Source organism: Galendromus occidentalis, unplaced genomic scaffold, assembly GCF_000255335.2.
Source record: "Galendromus occidentalis unplaced genomic scaffold, Mocc_1.1 scf7180000077463, whole genome shotgun sequence".
Classification (NCBI taxonomy): Eukaryota; Metazoa; Arthropoda; class Arachnida; order Mesostigmata; family Phytoseiidae; genus Galendromus; species Galendromus occidentalis.
Genome location: NW_003805451.1, coordinates 669,570 through 690,151, shown reverse-complemented (window position 1 = coordinate 690,151; position 20,582 = coordinate 669,570). Strand labels below are relative to the sequence as shown.

At 51.1% G+C, this 20,582-nt stretch overlaps 3 protein-coding genes across 3 annotated transcripts; 1 reads left to right on the top strand and 2 right to left on the bottom strand.

The window, feature by feature from the left end:
• Nucleotides 1-5,336: 5,336 nt before the first annotated feature.
• Nucleotides 5,337-6,838, bottom strand: LOC100902938 (GMP reductase 2). Its single transcript, XM_003744243.2, has 2 exons — nt 6,603-6,838; nt 5,337-6,502 (listed from the first exon to the last, which is right to left on the bottom strand). The coding sequence occupies exon 2, from the start codon at nt 6,469-6,471 to the stop codon at nt 5,422-5,424; it is 1,050 nt and encodes a 349-aa protein (XP_003744291.1). The 5' UTR covers nt 6,472-6,502; nt 6,603-6,838; the 3' UTR covers nt 5,337-5,421.
• Nucleotides 6,839-13,360: 6,522 nt separating this feature from the next.
• Nucleotides 13,361-17,117, top strand: LOC100904692 (nose resistant to fluoxetine protein 6). Its single transcript, XM_018639884.1, has 13 exons — nt 13,361-13,537; nt 13,654-13,923; nt 14,149-14,281; nt 14,431-14,518; nt 14,604-14,863; nt 14,944-15,037; nt 15,125-15,226; nt 15,328-15,508; nt 15,647-15,849; nt 16,004-16,124; nt 16,294-16,480; nt 16,579-16,724; nt 16,905-17,117. The coding sequence occupies exons 1-13, from the start codon at nt 13,361-13,363 to the stop codon at nt 17,115-17,117; spliced, it is 2,175 nt and encodes a 724-aa protein (XP_018495400.1).
• Nucleotides 16,885-18,882, bottom strand: LOC100907379 (solute carrier family 2, facilitated glucose transporter member 8). Its single transcript, XM_003744273.1, has one exon. It carries the CDS (start codon nt 18,796-18,798, stop codon nt 17,356-17,358), a length of 1,443 nt encoding a protein of 480 aa, XP_003744321.1. The 5' UTR covers nt 18,799-18,882; the 3' UTR covers nt 16,885-17,355.
• Nucleotides 18,883-20,582: the final 1,700 nt, after the last annotated feature.

Below are 20,582 nucleotides of genomic sequence, written 5' to 3'. Positions count from 1 at the left end.
AGACCGGGCTCGATCTGCGACTGCGACCGATGGGACTCCGGGAGACCACGTAAATTTCTCATCTAACGGCACTGACGGACGCTTTGATGCGGCGTTTGCCCTGCCTATCATGCCTGTTTTGCCTAGTTTCGGTGCCTATCCTGAGGTATTCCAGTGCCTTTTCGCCTGCCATTTTCGGCATTTTTCAGTGCTTGAATTTCCGACCTCTACTTATAACGAAAGGTATTCGCGACCGGAAAATAACAAAGTGAGTTTACGCTTATGGATGAAGAAATAAACACTCTGGCCACGGAAACTATCGTGATAACACGGAGATCGCCGAGGGACCGAGATGCTCCCCGCTTGTCGAGGATGCCGAAAGAGGCGTTCATCTGTCCGAACGAGAATTACGAACCAGCTGGAATCGATCTCTCCGTTTCGGATCGCCGGAATAAGTCAGAACAGCACGCTTACTGCATTTTGTTCAACTCGGTGCTCCTCATTGTTGTAACAGCATTCGTCGTGAACGTGGTCGCACTGAAGAACGAAACTTTTGTGAAGCATCGTATGCTGTTCAAATTCATGAAGAGAAACGATTGGTGCGGACATTTAATTACGAAAGCTCCATCATCGCCTGCGAACAATGTGTTTGTCTTCTACGCCGACATGAAACCTATGATGCAGCTCGATGCGAAAAGATTCAAGAAATACATAAAGATTTGGTTCACCTTCGCTCCTTCACCGCAGGACACTAGTCGCGATGTCATAAGTTTGATTCCTGTCGTCAATGACCTCCTCTACGCTGCTGGAGTTTCTTTACTGGATAATTCTGCCTTCATCCTTCCACTGGCCGATGTTGATCCGGAAACGTGAGCGCCAGAATAATATTTCCTCGTCCCGAGAGATGCGGCAGACCGCGTCCACTCGTTCTGGATTTCCTCTTGATCCGAGCTCCCGTTGCAGCCTCCCGAGATACATTGCGGATAATCATGGATCAACCATCATGAAAGTGAACTACACGGCAACGAAGAAAGAAATGCAGTTCGAGCTATATCTCGACTTTCAAGAGCATCGGGTCCAGGCGCGAGCCTGTCCCCTAATTGACTGCAACGATAGCACGATCAAGAAAGACTATCCTTCGGTTTTCGATGTCGTGCATCTTGATCTCCCCGAAGAAGACGAAACCCTGCTGTATGCTATGGGGAATCTGAAGCGTCTCCGCGGGAACGTTTCCTTCGAATGTTCGGTCATTGATAGCAAGCTCAACAACGAGGTCTGCTGGACACTCTCAGCGGAAAATTCGTTCGAGCCGACCTCCTGCACCGATTTGGTAAGGCCGACTCAACCGGACGCGCAACATGGTATCGTGGAGAAAAATCCGTATCCCTCTTCGACGGTGTCCAAGAGATCTCCGACGTCGGAGGAAATTCCTCAATGGCTTGCTGAACTTTCTGTTGCGAGGTCAGAGGACTTAAGACCCGCGACGACTGATGAAGACGCTATGGGAACGGCTTCTTCCACGATGAGCACAGCGACGATCCGAGCCAAATCCAAAATCGAAGCCATTCAGGAGGATATGAGGGAGGCCGTGTTGGGAATGTTCGCGGATCTCTACGCCGAGAAGTCGCGGGAACCGGAGGGTAAGGCGCCGGATCCGCCGGGAGAAACTTCGAGAAGTACCTCTGATCTCCCGGCTCGAACAGAGAGTGTTCCCTCCGATCTCCCGGCGGAAACGGCGAGAATTCCCTCCGATCTCCCGGCAGTAATAGCAAGAATTTCCTCCGGGCTCTTGGCGGGAACGACGAGGATGCACTACGGTCTGCCGGTAAGAACAAGGAGAGGTCCCTCCGATTTCTACTCCAGAACCAGCGTCCAAGCTGAGAGCCTCACTGAGGAAGGTCCCGATGCCGCTCTGCAAGTCACTGATAAGCCCAGTGAGCTCTCGACTCTGACTCCCGGGATAACCAAGGTGCCCGGCGATAAATCGGAAGATGCTCCCGTTCCACTCCCCACCAGCTCTCCAATGCTCGACGTTCCATTGAGTGATCCCATCAACGATAGTCCCAGAATTAGCGTGCCACCGAGCGAGAAAGTTTCACATATACCAATGTCTCCAATGAATTCGAGCAAATCGCCGGGCGCCGCTCAAGCTGCAGCGGCAGTCCTGGTGGACGAGCCCACCGGCGTAGTTGCACAATCCTAGGCTCACAGGAGTGGACAATAAGTTATGTCCATATAAAAAGTGTACCCTTTGGAACGAAGAGAGTTTCGATTTAAAATCCGCGAGGACCTGAGACCCCCATCGAACCCCCGTAGCACTCTTGAAGAGCATCCTTGATATCAATCAGGGAAGATATCCAGGATATTCTGTGATGACTTTCAGCTTTCAATACGCTTCTTGATCAATTTATCAGTGTCGGATAGCATTGGTCTTCTGGCATTTGGTATCGATGGGAATCGCTTTCAGTTCCGGGGAAAGCGTGGTGCGTTTCGATAGAACCGAGCCAGAGAATCACGGAACCCACACTGTCAATTAGCATCATAGTATTGCTCCTCGTCTTTAGGAAGACAATGTTGATGCTAGTTATAATTAATAATTAATACTTTCATGGGTCTTGGAAGGCATCATATCATAGAGGAACGTTCGTCAGAGGCCTTCTTGTCTCGTGCGCAGAGTATTCAACCGGGAGTCGATCCCGCTCTTAGCGAATAGCGTTCCCGGAGTCCAATGGAATTCGCGTCCGCAGTCGGCGTTCTTCGGGGTAGTTTCATAAAAGAAGCCATCGGCTTGAAATTTCGAAAATAGGCGGTTTCAGGGGAACTGAGAATCTGACGAGAGCTATCGAAGGCTTGGAGGAACATCTCGGATGTTTGCCTAATTCGTCGATAACTTGAAGGTTTTCTTCATCCCAGAAAATCGCCCGGTCTCGGGTCGCCCCAGATATGCTCTTGCCTTCCGAAAAATTTTCGGAGTCATTCCATGACGTCGACCCAAGGTAAGCAGAAGAAATCGGGACTGTTCTGTCCTTCTCATGGACGATTCCTTAGAAAGCTTTCATTCATCATCACGTGCTCATTCCTATATTGGAAAAGATAATTCAGGCAAGTATCCAAAGATCCCGAATCTGGAGAGTCTCTGACGGAATTCGGAACGCCGATTAATTTCCAACGGGTCAGCGCGGGATTCTTGAGTGGGTACGGATTGACTGCTCCCGTCCGAGGAACGGAGAGAGACGTCGTCACTCTCTCGACATTCGAGACTGACGCTCTCAGGCTCCTCCGAGGGAACTTGACCGAGATTCGAGATAATCGGAGTCGCGACGTCGTGACCGTCAAACCAAAAATATTGACACGGTGATCTTGACCTGGGAATCTGTTCGCGCGACATCCTGTGGGACACAGATCTCGATGAGAAACCACCTGCAATGTTCTAGACAGAGACGAATCTTTGAGGAATGACTTTGTCAGATGGAATCTCTATCGCTTTCGTGTTCCATTAGTTGATTCGAATCACCTCCAAGTGTGTATTGGGGGAATCCTCCCGCTAATGCGGGCCGATCAGCCAAGACAGACAAGGTCAATCCGGTCAGCGAACGGGACAGATCCCTACAGATATTTTCCAGTCTCCTGTGGTGTCGACACTAAACGAGTCGGCTGATTTTTCAAGCTGCAGATCAGGATCGCGATCCATTGTTCTGTCCAGGGCTGCCTCCACTTCTTTCTGGCCTTACGCCCGCCCCCCACATTTAATGTACAGATATCCGCTTCGAATCCCAGTGCTGACCGATGGAGTTACCAGGACGGCAAGCCTGAGGACGTCCTTACTCGAGGGACTTTTTCCACTCCTCGCATGTGGACTACTGATTTCCGCCTGTGGTGGTGCCCGCTCATTGGCGGGGGCCCGTATGTTCAAGACTGCTCTCAAATGAGAATATTCACGGTATTCGGTCCCTCTTGGGAAGAAAAATTTTGGTCGGAATTAGATGAGACACACAGCAGGCTTTGAGGCAGGCCGTGTTGGGAATGTTTGCGGATCTCTACGCCGAGGATCAACGTCGAGAGGGCCGATCGACCTTCCGGGAGGAACAACGGGGAGTCCCTCCGATCTCTACTCGGGAACCAGCGATAATCAAACTCCTGAGGGTCGAAGGTCTTGATGTCGTTTAGCGAGTCATTGATCGTCTCAGTGAGCTCTCCACCTCGACTTCCCGGCTCACCGACTTGGCCGGCGAAGATACTCAAGTTCCGTTCCCAGGAGCTCCGCGAGGCCTGCCGTCACCGTGTGTAATCCCATCGGTGATGGTCTCAGTTAAAGCGCCTCAACGAGCGAGACAGTATCATATATACCAATGGCTCTTGCAGACTCAATCGAATTGCCTGGCGTCGCTCCAGCTGCCGTGGCATGCCCGGTGGTAGCAGACGAGTCAAGCGTCGTCGGTGCACAATCTATCGCTCCGATGAATGATATCTGATCCGATCGAAACAATTCGAGTCGAGATCTTCAGCGACAAGATCTCAATCTCCCACAAGCGTGGAGTACACTGCGAGAATTATCATTCGACCAAATAGGATGATCGGTGTGTTTGAGAGGGGCCTGAGACCGTACATGAACCCTGGTAGCACTCTCAAGTAGCATCGTTGATATCGATTAGGCGACGTGCGGAGTGCCTGGAGTTCCCGAGTTTCAACGAAGCGTAGAAACAAAGTTCCACGATCGCCCGTATCCGACTTTCGGAATCATCTCTCACCACCAAGCAACAAACAGATGCCATTGAAGTTGGCTGCGCGGGGATATCTCTCTCACTCGGAGAGATGATAGTCTCCATGACTGCACCCCTAGATGCTCATGAGGAAGGTTCCATTTGGTTTCTCGATCGAAATCGTGTTTTTCCCTGACTTTCCGCCGGCAGTGTATACACATGTCGGAGAGTGAATGAATGATACCCTTCAGTCATCCAGAGAGCAATATTTTCTCGCATCTTGTACGGCATGGTCTTCGCTTGGCTTACCTCAAGCAACCTGGATCTGGAATTTCCGAGGTAGAATTCAAACTTGTATACATACTGAGGATTCATCTATGCCTCGGAGTCTTTCAAAAAAGAGGCTCCTCGATCTCGAAGCCAGGCGTTTTCTCGCTCAACTAGTCATGACCATTCTTGCAATATCTACCGCTCAGAATCCACGATACCAGTTTTGGTGCCCCCCGAGAGCCATTCAAAATCGATCGTTGGGTCTAATGGAGCGTCTTGATGACAGGAATCGAAGGATTCTCAACCATTCGAGAATCTCGAAGGAAGAGCGGAAGACCGCATCTACCTCGCATGCACAATGAATATAATTTCCCTCAGTCGTGTCGCAGAAACAATGATAAGATTTATTCCTTCTTCATAATATAAAATTCTCAATCGATTTCAACACACTGGGAGTCCCGGAGGAATCAATTCACACTTCCTGGCCCCTGAAAATTTCGTTCAGCTGACGGCTCACTCGGATGAACGTCGTACGTCTAGGGAGCTCCTTTATGGTAGCAGCTCCGACATACGTGCAGGTGCTTCGGATACCTCCGAGCACATCACGGATCGTGTGCTCCACCGCACCCTTATACGGCATCTCGACGGTTTTCCCCTCTGACGCCCGATACTCGGCAACACCCCCGTGGTACTTGGCCATGGCCGTGGCCGAGGACATGCCGTAGAACAATTTGAATTTTTTCCCATTCTTCTCGATGAGATCCCCCGCGCTCTCTTCGTGCCCGGCCAGCATTCCGCCAAGCATGACAAAGTCGGCCCCGGCGCCAAAAGCCTTCGCCACATCACCCGGACATGTGCAGCCGCCATCGGAAACGATATGGCCGCCGAGACCGTGGGCAGCATCGGCGCATTCTAGGACCGCGCTCAGCTGGGGATATCCGACTCCGGTCTTCTTGCGAGTCGTACACACGGAGCCCGGTCCGATTCCAACCTTAACAATGTCCGCTCCGCAGCGAATGAGTTCGTCAACCATTTCTCCGGTCACAACATTGCCAGCCAAGATCACGTGTGCCGGATACTCTTCCCGGACTCGGCGGACGAAACGAGCGAACGGACCGCTGTATCCGTTGGCGACGTCTAGACAAATCATTCCGATGTCCGGAATGCTACCGAGGATGTCCCGGAGTTTATCGAAATCCGCGTCACTCGAACCGCTCGACACGGCCACGTGCTTCACGGTTTCAGGATTTTTCTTCGCGAACTCCAACCACTGTTCGATAGTGTAATGCTTGTGCACGGCCGTGAACAGCGCGTGTTTTCGTAGTTCCACGGCCATTTCGAAAGTCCCTACCGTGTCCATATTGGCGGCTATGATCGGGATCCCGGTCACCTCTCGTTTCGAGTTGCGAAACTTGAACGTTCGCGAAACGTCCACCTGAGCTCTGGAACTGAGCTCGCTTCGTTTCGGTCGTATGAGGACATCCTGGAAGTCCAGCTTCACGTCGTTGTCGATGTGCGGCATTTTCTCGGCCTGAAGTCACGGAGGGGAGTGTCTGAAATGTAAAGGCTCTTCACGATTCGAACACCATTGAGACCTTCCCGCATCCGCTTCCTATGGCCTATGCTTCAGGTTCTGCAATTTCGGATACTCACAGAGAGAGCAGAGGGACTCCAAGACTTGACGCTACTGCTGCTGATCAGAGCGGCGGGCTAGCTGTGCTCGTGCTGTGGCGGCTGCTCGACTCGAACTCGCCACGAGGGTCGAGCGGGTTTGAGCGAGTGCAGAGTGACGTCGGACGAGCTTCAACACTCGGAGTGGCGGATTCACCAGAAGCCGCGAGGGCGTTGGCGGCAGCGGTCCGGGTCGCAGCGAGAGAGAGGAATAAGGCTTCCCGCGATGGGTTCGATGAACAGATTCGATGCACTGAGATTTCCGACAGAATTTGCGAGCGATTGTATTCTCCCTATCGATTTCGGGGAGTGAATTCCGCGGATAACGCTCTCCGAATCGGATGCGTGGCGCTGCTGAATACCGCGCGCAATATAAATTACTATGGCTATGGGCTATGGGAGCGACAAAGTCGTGACAATGATCTGCGACTGATCACGTGTTCCGCCTCGGTCTCTGAGACGCCGTTAAGGATGTTTTAAGGACGAGAGTCGATCCTGGCAAGGAATGGCAGAACTGCTCGCCGACGGCTGAACGGGATTGAATGTTTTCGTAGCGGAAACACGCGCCGAAAGCCCGTCAATGACTCCCGCCACGATGGGAGCGGGTGTTGCGAATCCACTCGCACGTGGCTGCTCTTGCGAACGCTCCTGCGTTGCTGACTATGGGAATTCGTGAATTGAGGCGGAGACGCTCTCCGAGTTCATTCCGATGACGGCCGCGTCAGCTTGGCCCCTCGCGGTTTTACTCAAGCTCATCGAAACGCATCCGCCGAAACAGGACCGCCGGGTCGAATGGTGTACAACGCTGTATCCGCAGGACTGAGGAGGCTCTAGGCTCTACTCTACGAAGTCATATGGAGTCAGACCGAGTGACCATTCCCTTGAAAAATAATAATTGAGAACAGAGCCAAAGTCTTTCTCCGCCGCAGATACTCGGCGAATTCTTGGTGTCCTGATATGGACGGGCATGATAGAAGACCCACTTATCGTGCTGAATCTCCCTAGATCGGCCTTCAAACTTTTCTCCGCATTTCACATTATATCCCAGTTCAAGTTGATGCATCGGTCACTTTCTGGAATTTCCTTGATCCAGAGTCACCTCCGCGTGGCGGAAGTCCTACGGAGCTGGAATTTGGAGCTCTATGTGCTTTCTCGACTCGCTCCGGTACTCTGAAATCGAGTTCGATTTGTAGAGGAGAACTAAATTTCATTCCGCTCCGCATTTGCTGCCGGAGCCGTTTCATCGGATTCCGCATCAGCTTCTCCTCACCCATAGGCAAGAGAAATCGTTCGCTGCATCGGTCCGAGATATATGTGCACATCGTGGGCGTCTGAAGGCATCAAGTACAGAGGTTCCTTAGGAGTCGTCTTCTTATCTTGCCCGAGAAGCATGAGAGAAGAGTGGAAACCGATCCCCCTCGTAGCGGATAGCGTTCTCAAGTTCAGGATGATTGATGAAATTTTTGTTGATCGCGATGATATCCGCGCCCACAAGCGAGCTAGTTCCGTGAAAGACGCGAAAAATGCCCTCCGCTTGAAAGGAGGAGAACTTCGAAAGCTTGAGGGGAGTATCTTGGAGGTTTTCTCCATTCCTCTATGACCTGATGGGTGCTCTCCGTATCCACACGAATCGCTCTATCCTGGGTCGCCCCGCATGCCTCTCCGTGTTGGGACATCCTTCCAATACCCCGGACTCATACGAAGGAATCAACCGGGAAAATTGAGAGTACCCCGTCCATCCATAGGCCTCCGTTCGTTGAAACGTGGTCTTTTGTCGGGCACTCAGACTTGAAAGCAATCCTGATATTGGGAAGTCTTACGCAATAGTGGAGATGATTCGAAAATCCCGCACCGACAGAATATTTCACAGGATATCGGGAATGCTGATGAACACCTAATGGCTCGACATCGGATTGTCGGGTTCAGAGAGATTGACGCGTTTCATCCGAAGAGCGGATACGGATATCGAGTTTCTCTTAATCGCTGATCATCTAGAATGACGGGCGGAGACGCATCTCAGATAACTGAATCGAGATTCAGGGTAAGCGGATTTGTGGTCTACATATCTGATCAAAAATATCGAACAGAGAGTCGCGGTCTGGAAAGCTCTTCGCGAAAGACACCCGGTGACACAGTTCTCGATGATTCAGCCGGTGTCAATGTTTCAGAAATGAATCATTAAGGGACTATGAATCGTCCGAATGGACTTGGAAGACCAAAAGATGTGAGCGCGTGTCGTGAGTCTCAAGACAGATTTGCATGTTCGGCGTGGGTTTCTTCAGACGGTTCATGCGCCACGATTTGAGTCGACCTGACGACTTGAATCAACCTCGACCCCTCTGTTTAATCGCTTCGTGGGGATCCCTGCATTGGTCCGGTCTGATCTGATCGGCCTACGGGAACTCCAGTCTTTGGTGCAAGGTGCACGTGAAATATTGAGTAACCTGCTCGACACTGCCCTCGGGTTTGAGTCAGCCGGTGTCAATGTCGACCCTGCCCTCGGGTTGTGTTCCGAACGATTCGACCGTATACCCGACGGCATCCCCAACTGGCACTCGATCAACGTGACCATCGTTCCGAAGTTCAAGAAAACCGGGATTCCGTAACCTCTCCAGCCGAACAAGTAGCGGAAGTACGGCTGATACCTTGCATGGCGTACCGGGCCTCTCTGTACCGGAGAGCGTCCTTGAATAGTACGCAATATGTTGCTCGGAGGGATCATCCAAACGGTGCTGGAGGACGGCAGACATGCCATACGATGACGTGTTCGTAGCGTCGCCAGCAAGCGCGGTGTTGTCGGATCGAACGGCACTAGTACTCGAAGCGAGCGTTATCTCAGATTTCACGTTCTCGAATGCCTGATTCATCTCCCGGGACACAAGGAATTTATACGTTTCGTGTTCCTCAAATGCTTCGTATGGCGGGCCAGCGAGATTCGCAAGATGCGGCGCAAACGATGGCTAAAACTGTATCTAATGCGTGAAACGCTTTCGCTAAATGATGAGTTGAAGTTAGAGGTCCTATCGTCCCATTCATGAATTTGCCTCAACCGGAAACTCGTTCTTTTCTTCTGAAAATTTGAAGTCGGAGAGGCTGAGGCGAGCGTTGTCCTTATCAAGACGTTTCAACATTGCGTCGAGTCTCGTCAGGTATTCTCCGTTTGTGGTCGCCTAAATCACGATGTCATCGAGGACCACCCCGAGTCCCTCGAGGTCAGTTTGCCCGTAATGAATTCTCGGCATTTTGCTGGTTTTGGAGCTAAGCCATTGCACATTCCTCCGAATCTCCACAAGCTCCGACGAGTGTTCGGGTAAGGTATTTGCGATCTAATAAAATGAAAGTAATTTTGAGCACTTGTTCCCGATATTATGAAGCGCGTGACGAATGTTTTTGCAACGGAGCTCATCAAGAATGAGTGAAAGATTCAATCCGACCTTGAATTCGTCACCAATTCTCGCCTCTCGATTCGGAATATCTCATTTTCCTCTCATGTCAGCGCGATGACTGCCTGCTGTGCCCACTCCCTCGCATTGATTCCCTCAATTACATCAGATTCATCTGAATGATCGAGCTCGCATCAGCAGGGGGGAGCCTTTTATTCTGAAACTGGTTTTGACAGCAGACCAAGATGGATGCGTAGCTTGTAGGCTAAAATTGCCTGAGCCGCAATACGAAGTCTGGAATCGTTCTGATGCAGAATTTCATCTGGGAACATATTCAGAAACTTAGAGCGATCCATTCTGGAGATGCCGAAACCTCCATGATCATGGATTCAGCTCACTCGAAGCTTTTTGGTTCTCGTCGACGGAATGGAAAGGAAGTTTCACCAGGAAATGCGGGATTCGCCTCCTCCAGCACATCGTAGCCATACGACCCGTGACTTCACGCGAATGAAACTCCGAATTTTTTGATCTGCAATCCGGTGCAAGATGACTCGGTTGCCGCAACGTTAACACATCTTTGTGAGAATCCGATTCCGTGATTGAGGTGAGTTTTCCTTCTTCCTCACGAATTCTCTCTTCCGATTTCCTCCAAAAAGTTTGAGCTCGTCGTCTGGGGTCGATGCATGAGCCGGCGCGATTCGGGATGTCGACGCAGATATCTTTGCGTTGATAAGCTCCTCGGTTTTAGTGGATACCTATTCCAGATACTTCGAAGCCGCGCATTCCGCGAGGGTTGCTGATCAGATGTTCTGATTGCCCGATCCGCCGACGAACGGTTCAATGAGGTTCATCTGTGGTTTTTTGCAGATCGACTCGCACCTTCGGCCCGAAGTTCGCAGCCGAGTTTCATAAAGGATTCGCCAGGATTCTGTCTCGTATCTCGAACTGCAGCGACAGCCATGACGTCCAGATGTTCTCATCGGGCCCGTAGATTTTCGTCAGAACTTCTGTGATTTCTGAGAACGTGAAGCTCTCGGAGTCCTTGTCCGAAGGCACTTCATCGACGAGCCGGGTGAAAGCTTTTGATCCGGTGCAGGCAAGGATCGCGCATCGTTCATCAGCTTCGGAAGTCATCTTCTCGTTGCAGAGATAGTTTTCTAGTGGGCACGACAGTAGCGTGCTCCGGAGGGGGGGGGGCGTCCGCCCGGGCGGCACTTCCGGGGGGGGCGCATTTTCGAGATCGACATTCAAGAGACGGGTATTTTCGTGAAAACTTTCGAAATTTCTCGCGAAAAATTTTTGGACAGGAGGCGCCATTTTGGTTGATCGCGTCCGAAAAATGAACATTTTCGTTTACCGCCCCGGGCAGCACCATGGGGAAGCAGTCCGCTGCGGCACGACCAAGCAGAATACTTTCCCGAGCGCGGTGGGACGCTCTGCATGGTAGAATTAGATGAGCTCGACATTTTCGCAGCGTCGGAGATCGTTCAGGTTGCACAATGCTCAACTTCGGGTTCGTCAAGGAGCCTCGTCGCCAGTTATTAAGTTGTACGATCTGATTCTTAATCACCACGATTTGAATCAACCTATCAGCGTATCTCCGAAGTCTCTATCGATTCTTCGGTCTGTGAAGAGACTTGCGTCACCTCCGCGAGCTTCGCAGGATATTGGGGGGAACCTCTCCGCTGAGACGGACCGACCACTCAAGGTGGATTCAGTCAGTAGGTGGGACAGATTTCTATCTTCGTCGGTGTCCCCTGATGTCGACATGAACAGAGTCGGCTGAATGTACCGAGCTGGCTAGATACCGAGCTGGCTAGATATCGCGCCGCAGATTCGGATCGCGGCCCATTGTTAAGTTCGCGGCTGTCTCCGGTTCTTCCTAGCCTCACGCACGGCCCTCAGATTTTCTGTGTATCCGCCTCAAATTCCGCCTGCGACCGATGGAGTCGGCTTCAGAGGGGAACTCTTCCCTTTTCAGTACGCTCTCCTCAATTTGTGGCTTCCCTCGTGTATCGACGACTTCGACGCTCTCGAGCATGGCGCAGAAATTCTGGTTCCGTTGCAGTGGACAGGCGAGGCACCTTAATTTCTTAGGATCACAATTATAAGTGATCTGCGATACCACACTGATCTCCTCCCAGTGCCTGGAAGCAACCACCATCGGAGACTGCAAGGTGAGCTCCTCAGACTTAGCCATTTTCGTCTCAGTCAACCAGAATCGTGTTCGATGCGCCCTCCGACCTCTGTGCAGCTGATAGATCGGGTGTCATTCGGTTCGCCACGATCAGGTCCCTGGAATTCAGTTTGTTTCCGCTCTAATTTTATCTGTGAGTTATCGGAGAAAAATCCGCTACACGAGGATGCAAGGTCCGATGTTACCTGGCCCCAGGAATTATTGATTCGTCCATCGATGCTTTAGCGAGCTTAATTCTGCTTTGTCTCACGTCTCGATGCGCTTCACTCTCGCTTGAGGAGGACGTGCTCTATCTATTTCGATGGCACGCCCGGGAACGTCCGCAATCGAGACCGGCTCGGGCTCTAGTCTCATCAAGCTTGCTCCGGGGTTTCGCGATGTATCTGATACGGCCATTCGCCTCTCCAGCGATATGGAACATCAGGTCCAACATGTAGTGTTTTGCCTTCCTCAGGAGAAAAATTCTGGTCGGAGTCAAGCGTGAATTCATTTTCTGAGGATTCGAGTCTCAATCGGCAAGCCGGCGCACACGTTTTTTCCTCGACCGAACACTGTGTTGCTCCGAGGCCGATTAAGGTCGGATTGATTGCTTCTTGGCCGCGTTGAATCTCCGACATCCGCTCGTTGAATTCAAATTGCTCCAAGTCGTCGTTTCCCATTGTTGAGTACATTTGACGGATATCCCGCGGGTCCTTCGCTCGAAAAGGGTCGATGCTCAAGATTGTGTTCAATTGTGATGCTCGTTCTCTCAATTCCTGCTCCCGGATAAGTCTTCACTCTTCTCGACAACTTTTACCTGATGATGCTTCCCATAGCATGTTTCTGTTTGATAAGTTCGAGCAAGGATCGCCCGTGAAGCAATCGCTTCGTTTGATCTCACAGTTTTCCTCGGCTTTCTTGTATTCTTTCGATGATATCCGCTTCGGGTCCCCGTGGGAACTCCCATAGCATTCCCGACGGGGCTCTTCCAGAATTCCCTGTCTCCCCGGACGGATCCAGGAGGAGGCTCCGTAGACGAAGGGCCATGGTCGATTCTCTGGCGGAGAGAGCCGAGAGAGCACCATAGGCATATGAAAATAGGCATACCATATGATTTAGGCATAATTATTCGGAAGCGGAGAAGTCTAAAAAATCAGGAAATTTCAGATTTCCCGCGGAAAATGAAGATCCATGTGATCCTGGGCCTCGGAACGGTCCTGTTGATTCCGACACTGGCCGCAGTCGTTCCGGAATTGCCGCCGAAGAAGCAAGCTCTTCTGATGGTGATGAGAAACCTCGGGCGAGACATTGGCTCAAGACTCCAACCGCTCTTCGAGGAGCTCCTGGTGGATACGAACGTGACAAATATTTGCATCGGTTCTCTCGTCAGAACCATGGCTGCTGCTCGCGAGAATGAGGAATGGGCTTTACGAAGTATGAGATTTCCTTCTTCTGTTTTGGAACTCTTCTGCAGTCTGTATCTCCGCGCAGATCGTTCCTCAACAGCCGTGTCACCAAAGCTAATGTCAACATTTTCGACATAGTACTCCTCTCGTCGGGCTCGTTACCGACCAGCATACTGGACGGCGGACTCGCCTCCTACGGTAGTTTCGATCAATGTCGGCGCGCCAGACGATACAACTCAGAGGGTCATTTAGCCTTCAGAGGTCAGTGGTGCGCGGTCACGATCTTAGCGGATGACGACATCGTGGAGCACATCAGGCCGTTCTCGTCTTTTAAAGAGGTTCGAATAACACTAAGATTATCCCTCGGCCGGGTTCAATCGAGGACTTCCATACCACGCGATGGGGGCCAGATGGGGAGAAGACTCGGAAGTTCCGAAGTCTTGGAAACCGACGGGCTGTCTCATAAGGGATTCACATATTTCTATAAGAATTCATTTCTTGTCATATTGGATGCAAGTTCGAACCCTCTCTGGGAGCCACAATGATCCCGATCGCTCTTTCAGTTCTTGGTACGGGCTCCAGGTCGAGATAGGATTGTCCCGAAGAATTTGAGGAAGTTGGACATCGGAATGAAGATAGGCGTATGCGTCCCCTCCTCATGCAATCAAGATGAACTCCACTACATTGTCAACAAAGGCAAGAATGGTTTGACGATATACGATGCGAATCGATTTCTGTGGAGGGAGACCTTTGGTTGTTGATTGACGAGCGTTGTTGGTGTCAATACGACACACCTGGAGACAGCTATGAGAAGCACGGCAACGCTAATCGACACAAATCCTCAGCGCTGATTGCTTATGACATATCAGCCGTTGTATCGGGATGTCAGACCGACGAAACTATCGCATTGAGTACCGCACAGAAGATTTCTCTGTAAGTTGGAGTTGGACTTGACGATGTCTCGCTCGGTTCGATTTTTCCAGTTTTTTAATAGATCTTATTTTCCCGATGCTGACAGGACATACGTGCTGATAACAGCTGCTCTATTGATCGTCGGGACCTTCCTGGAATGGAAAATCGAGAGAGGTGATAAGGAATCGAAAACGGTCATCAAAGTTCTAAGCTTCTTCTCGATCCGACGAAACACTGCGCGACTATTCAAGGATCCGAAAGACTCGACGAACGGGTCACTTCAGTTCATGAACGGGCTAAAAGTCCTCCTCTCGTTTTGGATCGTCGCGGGGCATACTTACTGTCTCCTTCAGCCAGATATGCTCGGTAGGGATTCTGTCATCATTTTCATTCATTCCTATCTCGGGATCCCGAAAGAGAATTCAAACTGATGAAAAACTTCACAGAAAACTTCTACGATGCCAGAGAAGCAAGCAAGACCTGGATTTTCCAGCCCATGATCAACACTTTCATCGCGGTTGAGGCCTTCTTCTTCATCAGGTAGAACATTGAGAGATAAATTCCTTAGGAAGAGCCTCTTCGGATCTCCCCATTCGATGCTCAACATGTTCACTTCTGCCTACGCAGTGGCTTCCTCCTGGGCTATCTCACAATCGTAAATCAGGAGAAGATCCGCAATGCCTGCCGGGGTCGTCATATCTCAGTGATTTATTTCACCGTCTTTCTGCGGTGGGTGTTTCAAGATGCGATATGAGGATGACATCGGAATCGAACCCTGATCACCGGCCCCCGTACATTATCTTATACAGTGCCACTATCCTCTGCTGCAGGCGATACGTCAGGACTATGCTTCCAGCTCTTGCAATGTTGACCTACAGTTTCCTGATTCCCCTTTTATATGACTCGCCGATCGCGATCGATGGCATTCTCGCTGCTTATGTCGGCAACTGTCCCAACAATTGGTGGAAGTTGCCCCTCCTCATAGGAAACACCGACCCTGCATCAGAACTGGTAGGAATACGGCGCTACTAGGGTCTCTATGCCGGTGCCGTCGACGGCATACGATTCTTTGGCGTTTCCTTCGGGGTCGATGCTCGCTCTCTCTAACGATCCCGGTCTTCGACATAAACGTTCTCCAATTCTTCCCAGTGCGCTATTCACACGTGGTATTTGGCCGTCGACATGCAAATTTTCGCTCTCGGATCGGCTTTCGCTCTACTTCTGGTGTTCAGACCTAAGATCGCTTTAGGTCTCAGTGTAACACTCTGCGTGGTGGCTGCGATCTTCACAGCCTACATCACATACATTATGAATTTCGCCTACATCATAACGGTCAATGACTTCGATTTCGAGTGAGTCATCCTTTCCGAGAATTTCCTTGAGGCGAGAAACTGTGGGGTCATTCATGTACATGAGTGCGCGAAATGGCCTCATCCTATATCTCGAGATATGCCGAGGGAAGGACGATTCCTGTGGGGAAATTCTCATTGTGTTCCGGTTACACAGGCGAGTCTTTCGGACCTTCGATTACGTCTACATACAGGCCTACCCTCATCTTCCGAACTATTTCCTCGGTCTCATCTGCGGATATTTCAGTGCGCGCAATCCCAAAACATTCCTGTCCTTGGTAATGACTCGGAAATTCCACGTCTCGGAAGATTATCTCCCTAACATTCGATTGCAGTACAGCGGTCCGAGAGATACCGTACGGATTCGAGATGTACTTCTCGAGCTCCTGCAATCGGGGATGAGATCCCCAAGCTGGCAAACGCCTCACTCAGCCTCTGTGGTTTCAGCGGATTCGGACTGTCATGTGGCTGATCTCCACGCTCATAGCTTCGTATGTCGTTTTCGGTACGGCGATCTGGTTCAATTACGGGTTCCCAGAGCAACTACCGGGATCAATCTACGCAGGTTTCCACAGGCCGCTATGGGGTCTGGCCATGATGTGGCTGACCTATGCGAACACGACAGGCCGAGGCGGTACGACGACATTACGTTTTTTCTCCGAAACTAATTTGGAACTCCCGCCAAAAATCTCTCGATTGATACAAAGAGATACTGACTCTTCTTGGATTCAGGCATCTTCAACGAGATTCTCTCGCACCGGATCTTCACGGTTTGCGGTCGCCTGACCTATGGCATTTACCTCATGCACTTGATAGTGATATCTGTCAAGAACGGATATCTCAAGGGTTCCGTATTGTACATCAATCAATTTCTAATGGTGAGTCGAAGACTATTTAGGAGGTGAACGACGTTTAGGTCTTGGCTCCACAATGCCTCATCGAATTCAGAGCCCTATGATAGAAGGAGTATGACTGGCCACTATGAGTGGCGATGACCTCTATAACCCTCGAACATTGCATCATGGAACGGGAACACGATTGGAGAATTTATTTTTCAGTTCAAGGACGCGCTGGGAATATTCGTGATGTCTATCTTCCTGGCCTACTATCTGAATATCTCCATCGAGGCACCCTTGGCCGCAATGGACGATATGATTTTCGGTGAGCGTCGGACAGCTAGATCGCCGAAGCAGCCACCGGCTCTGAAAGGATCAGATGATAAACGATACGTGATCAGTATTCGTCAGGATACTCTCCACACGAGGATGTGATGCCTCTGATCGAATTCGGCTCCGGACCCTGAAGTCCCTCGAGCTGGCATCCCGTCGCAACCGTGACGCTAAGCCTCTTCCCCAAACGGGGATGCAGGGACGCATTCAATTACCGGACTCCGTCCGATATCTCCACCTCGGGAGGCTGGAGATCCTCTCTCTCCCATCGCCGAAAGAATAAATCGTGATCTTTCTAATACAAAGCCGTGCGCTCGTTTCTTTCTTCGTGCCTTCCTTTTCAGGCGGAGTGACCGTCAGGTCGCGGGGGGACGTCCGTCACACTCGATGCGTGGCTCGGGCTCCGGTCGTTGTTCCCTCGAGATCCGTTCCTCGAGCGACTTTCGAACATTGCTCCGATCTCTTCGAGAGTCTTGTTCTTGGTTTCTGGTACGAAGAAGTAAACGAACACAAAGCTGAAGGCAATGACTCCAGCGAGGATGGAGAATGCTCGTGAAGGGCCCCACTTCACCATGAGATTAGGGAAGAATTTTGTCACAAGAAACGCACATAGCGAGTTGAACCCCACGCTCAGTCCTACTCCGACCCCCCGCGCGCGAACTGGGAGCAATTCACCCATGAGGAGCCAAGGCACTGGTCCAAGTCCGACGGAGAAGCCCGCGACGAAAATTGATAGAGATATCGCCGGGAGCCAACTCAGGTGATCCAACGCTGGACTTTTCTGTTCTTGCAGGACGTAGAAAGCGATCAGAAGAAGCATCCCGACGAGGGATATTGTGCTCGAGAGCAGCAGCAGCACTCGACGACCGGCGCGATCGATGAGCAGAGCCGCTACGAACGTGAAAACTACTTGAACCGCACCCACGATGATGACTTGAATCGAGGGTTCGATGCTCCGAGACGCTGAGGAAAATATTTCGTTCGTGTAGAAGAGTATCGCGTTGATCCCACAAGCCTGCTGCGTGCCCGCCAGGATTAGAGCGATCAGGAGCGGTCGAAGTACGGCAGGATCCTTCAGATAGGCCACGGAGAAATTGTTGCCGTCGCCTTCCTTGCTCTCCATCAGGAGTTCTCGTTGACTCTCGGCGAAGGCTGTACGACCGAAGAAGAAATAGAGAGCCTCGCTCACCATCGATTTCGGGCTGTTCTGTTTCATGAGCCACGCCGGAGACTCCGGGATGAAAATCATTGTCAGAACTGTGGCAAGCGTAGGTAGAAAGCACACGAAGGCCAGAGGGGTTGCTCTGAGCCAATCCTTTTTACCGAAAACATAGATAGCGAGGATTCCCACTACGATGCTTAGCGTGTGCCCTGTGCAGTAGATTCCGCGGCGCTCCGCCGGGGTAATTTCACTGATGTAGATGGGGATCACCATGCAGTTTATGCCGGCGCTGGAGCCGAGTAGAAACCGCGCGAGGTAGAGCATCTCGACATTTTGTCTCAGGAGAATCAGGATCCATCCTCCGGTGAAAAAAAGACAAGAAAATAAAATCGTTCCCACTCGCCCGAAACGTTCGACGAGAACGCCAGCGATCAAACTCCCGGTCAATGCTCCTACGGTGATAAGACTCCCGAACAGCGAGTAGTCTATGTTGGGGAAATTTTCTTCGATCTCACTCTGAGCAGGAGCTGCGAATCCGATCGCTGTTCCGACCGCGAACGATGCTGAATATGCGAAGAACACCGCCGAAGCATAATGGGGTTTCGTGTCCGGCTCGCTCATTATCCGAACGGATGGAGATACCCGGCCGAATCCGCGAAACACCGCGGTGTCTCCGCTCGATGAATCGATGACGGAGTACTGTGGGGCGATGGCTGGCACAAGAGAAAGTCTGTTGATCTCGATCGGCTCAAATCTATCCTTGTCCGTCGAGATAAGTTCATCGGGCGGTGGAGGGAACCGCCTGGTGGAATACCTCGTGGCTGTAGGCGCCGAGTGTGCAAGTCCGCCGCCAGCCGCCACCGAATCTCAACGGTCGAATTCGGTAGTCAATACTGTGATTGAAGCTGCTAAGGCGGCGGCAGAATGAGAGATTTCGACTCTAATTTCGACCTGAATTGAGGTTTTCAATCGCAGGAAATTTGTTGCGAGAAAAACGGTGTACTTTGGATCCAATAACGATGACGAAGACTCTTTTCATTCACGACAGCAAAAGTTTCTTGCCGCGTATATGACACATAGTTCCGATGTTAAGTTAAGGCATGCCCTTCCCTACATTGTTATTGGGATGGAAAATAAATTGTAAATAATCGTCTCTCTGATATTATTCCCAGTGGCTATCTCCTGCGCCGAGGTGCGCCGCTGTGACGCCGCGGCGTGCCGCCGCGCCGGGTATTTCTCCCCCGCCGCCGTCAACTCTGGTCGCGGCGCACAGCTCTGCTCTGAATCTCGAGTCGGAAAGCGGTCGCTCCCGCTCGAAGGAGAGCAAGGACGGACACCATTGGATACGGTGCTTTGGGAAATATCTGGATTCGGGGAATCTCGATCGATCCGTTCATCCGATGATTACGGAATACTGTGAAAGATTTTCTCGCTTCCCATGAACTAACCCGTAGTGAGCAGTGAACTCCTCGCTCCGAAATTTCTCCGAAATTGAGATTTCGACGAATTCCATGTCTTTGGCTTCTATCTCGGAGCCAGGAAAATTGTGGGGAATTTCCCCGGAAGTCTATCAGCTCTCGAGCTTCCAAATTCTATTGCGGAACCTGGAAATTTGTTCGTCCGAGAAGTCCTTGCTCGGAGCACCCGAAGCATCCAGATCTGAGGATATGCGGTCGGAGTTCGACATCATCTTTGCCTTAGTGTGGTGCCGGTAACATCCATGCGACGGTATCTCTCAGAGACGTTATTGTCAGCTGAGTATTTCCGCGAAGATAGCCCTCGATGTCCGTCGAAGCCCCAGGCCTTCTGGGCAAGTCTCACAGGCAGCGGATTGCACTACAAGCCAGATGGTTCAGTCACGGTCGTGCTGAGCCTACGAGTGAATCACACAGCCGCTCGCTTTCCAAGTTGCCGAAGAATGGCTCATCCATTTGTGGGCCAATCGAGCGAAATTAGCGGATACTTCAGTCTTCTCGAGTTTCCCTGCGAGAGAATGCTCATTTTCAAACAGATTGTTAGCGAATTGTTGGCCGATCTCTTGACAAGACAAACTTAGCTTGGGATTCGGACTACGTAAAATTAGCGGATATTTCTCGTATAACTTCGTATAATGTATGCTATACGAAGTTATGCATACATTATACGAAGTTATCGAAAATTGTGTGGTCTTTGACCACTCTACGTGGAACCACGACAAATAGTCATTGTCTATTGTGTGCGACCCTTGATTTACTAATTATTTATTTGTGACCGCACATGCTGGGGCTGCCATATTCGGAGTGCGACTTTTTACGATCACAGCTCCCAGTACCGATTCAGACGACCGTGTCACTCTCGGTTTCCGACCTGTCGAGGACACCTGATCGTTTGTTTTCGCAGAGGAGCCGAACGTACTGTTTGCGCGG

Coding starts and splice junctions, on each gene's coding strand:
- LOC100902938 (XM_003744243.2), bottom strand. CDS start 6,471: ATGCCGCACATCGACAACGACGTGAAGCTGGACTTCCAGGATGTCCTC.
- LOC100904692 (XM_018639884.1), top strand. CDS start 13,361: ATGAAGATCCATGTGATCCTGGGCCTCGGAACGGTCCTGTTGATTCCG. Junction 15,850..16,003: donor GTCAATGACTTCGATTTCGA/GTGAGTCATCCT, acceptor CCGGTTACACAG/GCGAGTCTTTCGGACCTTCG. Junction 16,481..16,578: donor GAACACGACAGGCCGAGGCG/GTACGACGACAT, acceptor TCTTGGATTCAG/GCATCTTCAACGAGATTCTC.
- LOC100907379 (XM_003744273.1), bottom strand. CDS start 18,798: ATGAGCGAGCCGGACACGAAACCCCATTATGCTTCGGCGGTGTTCTTC.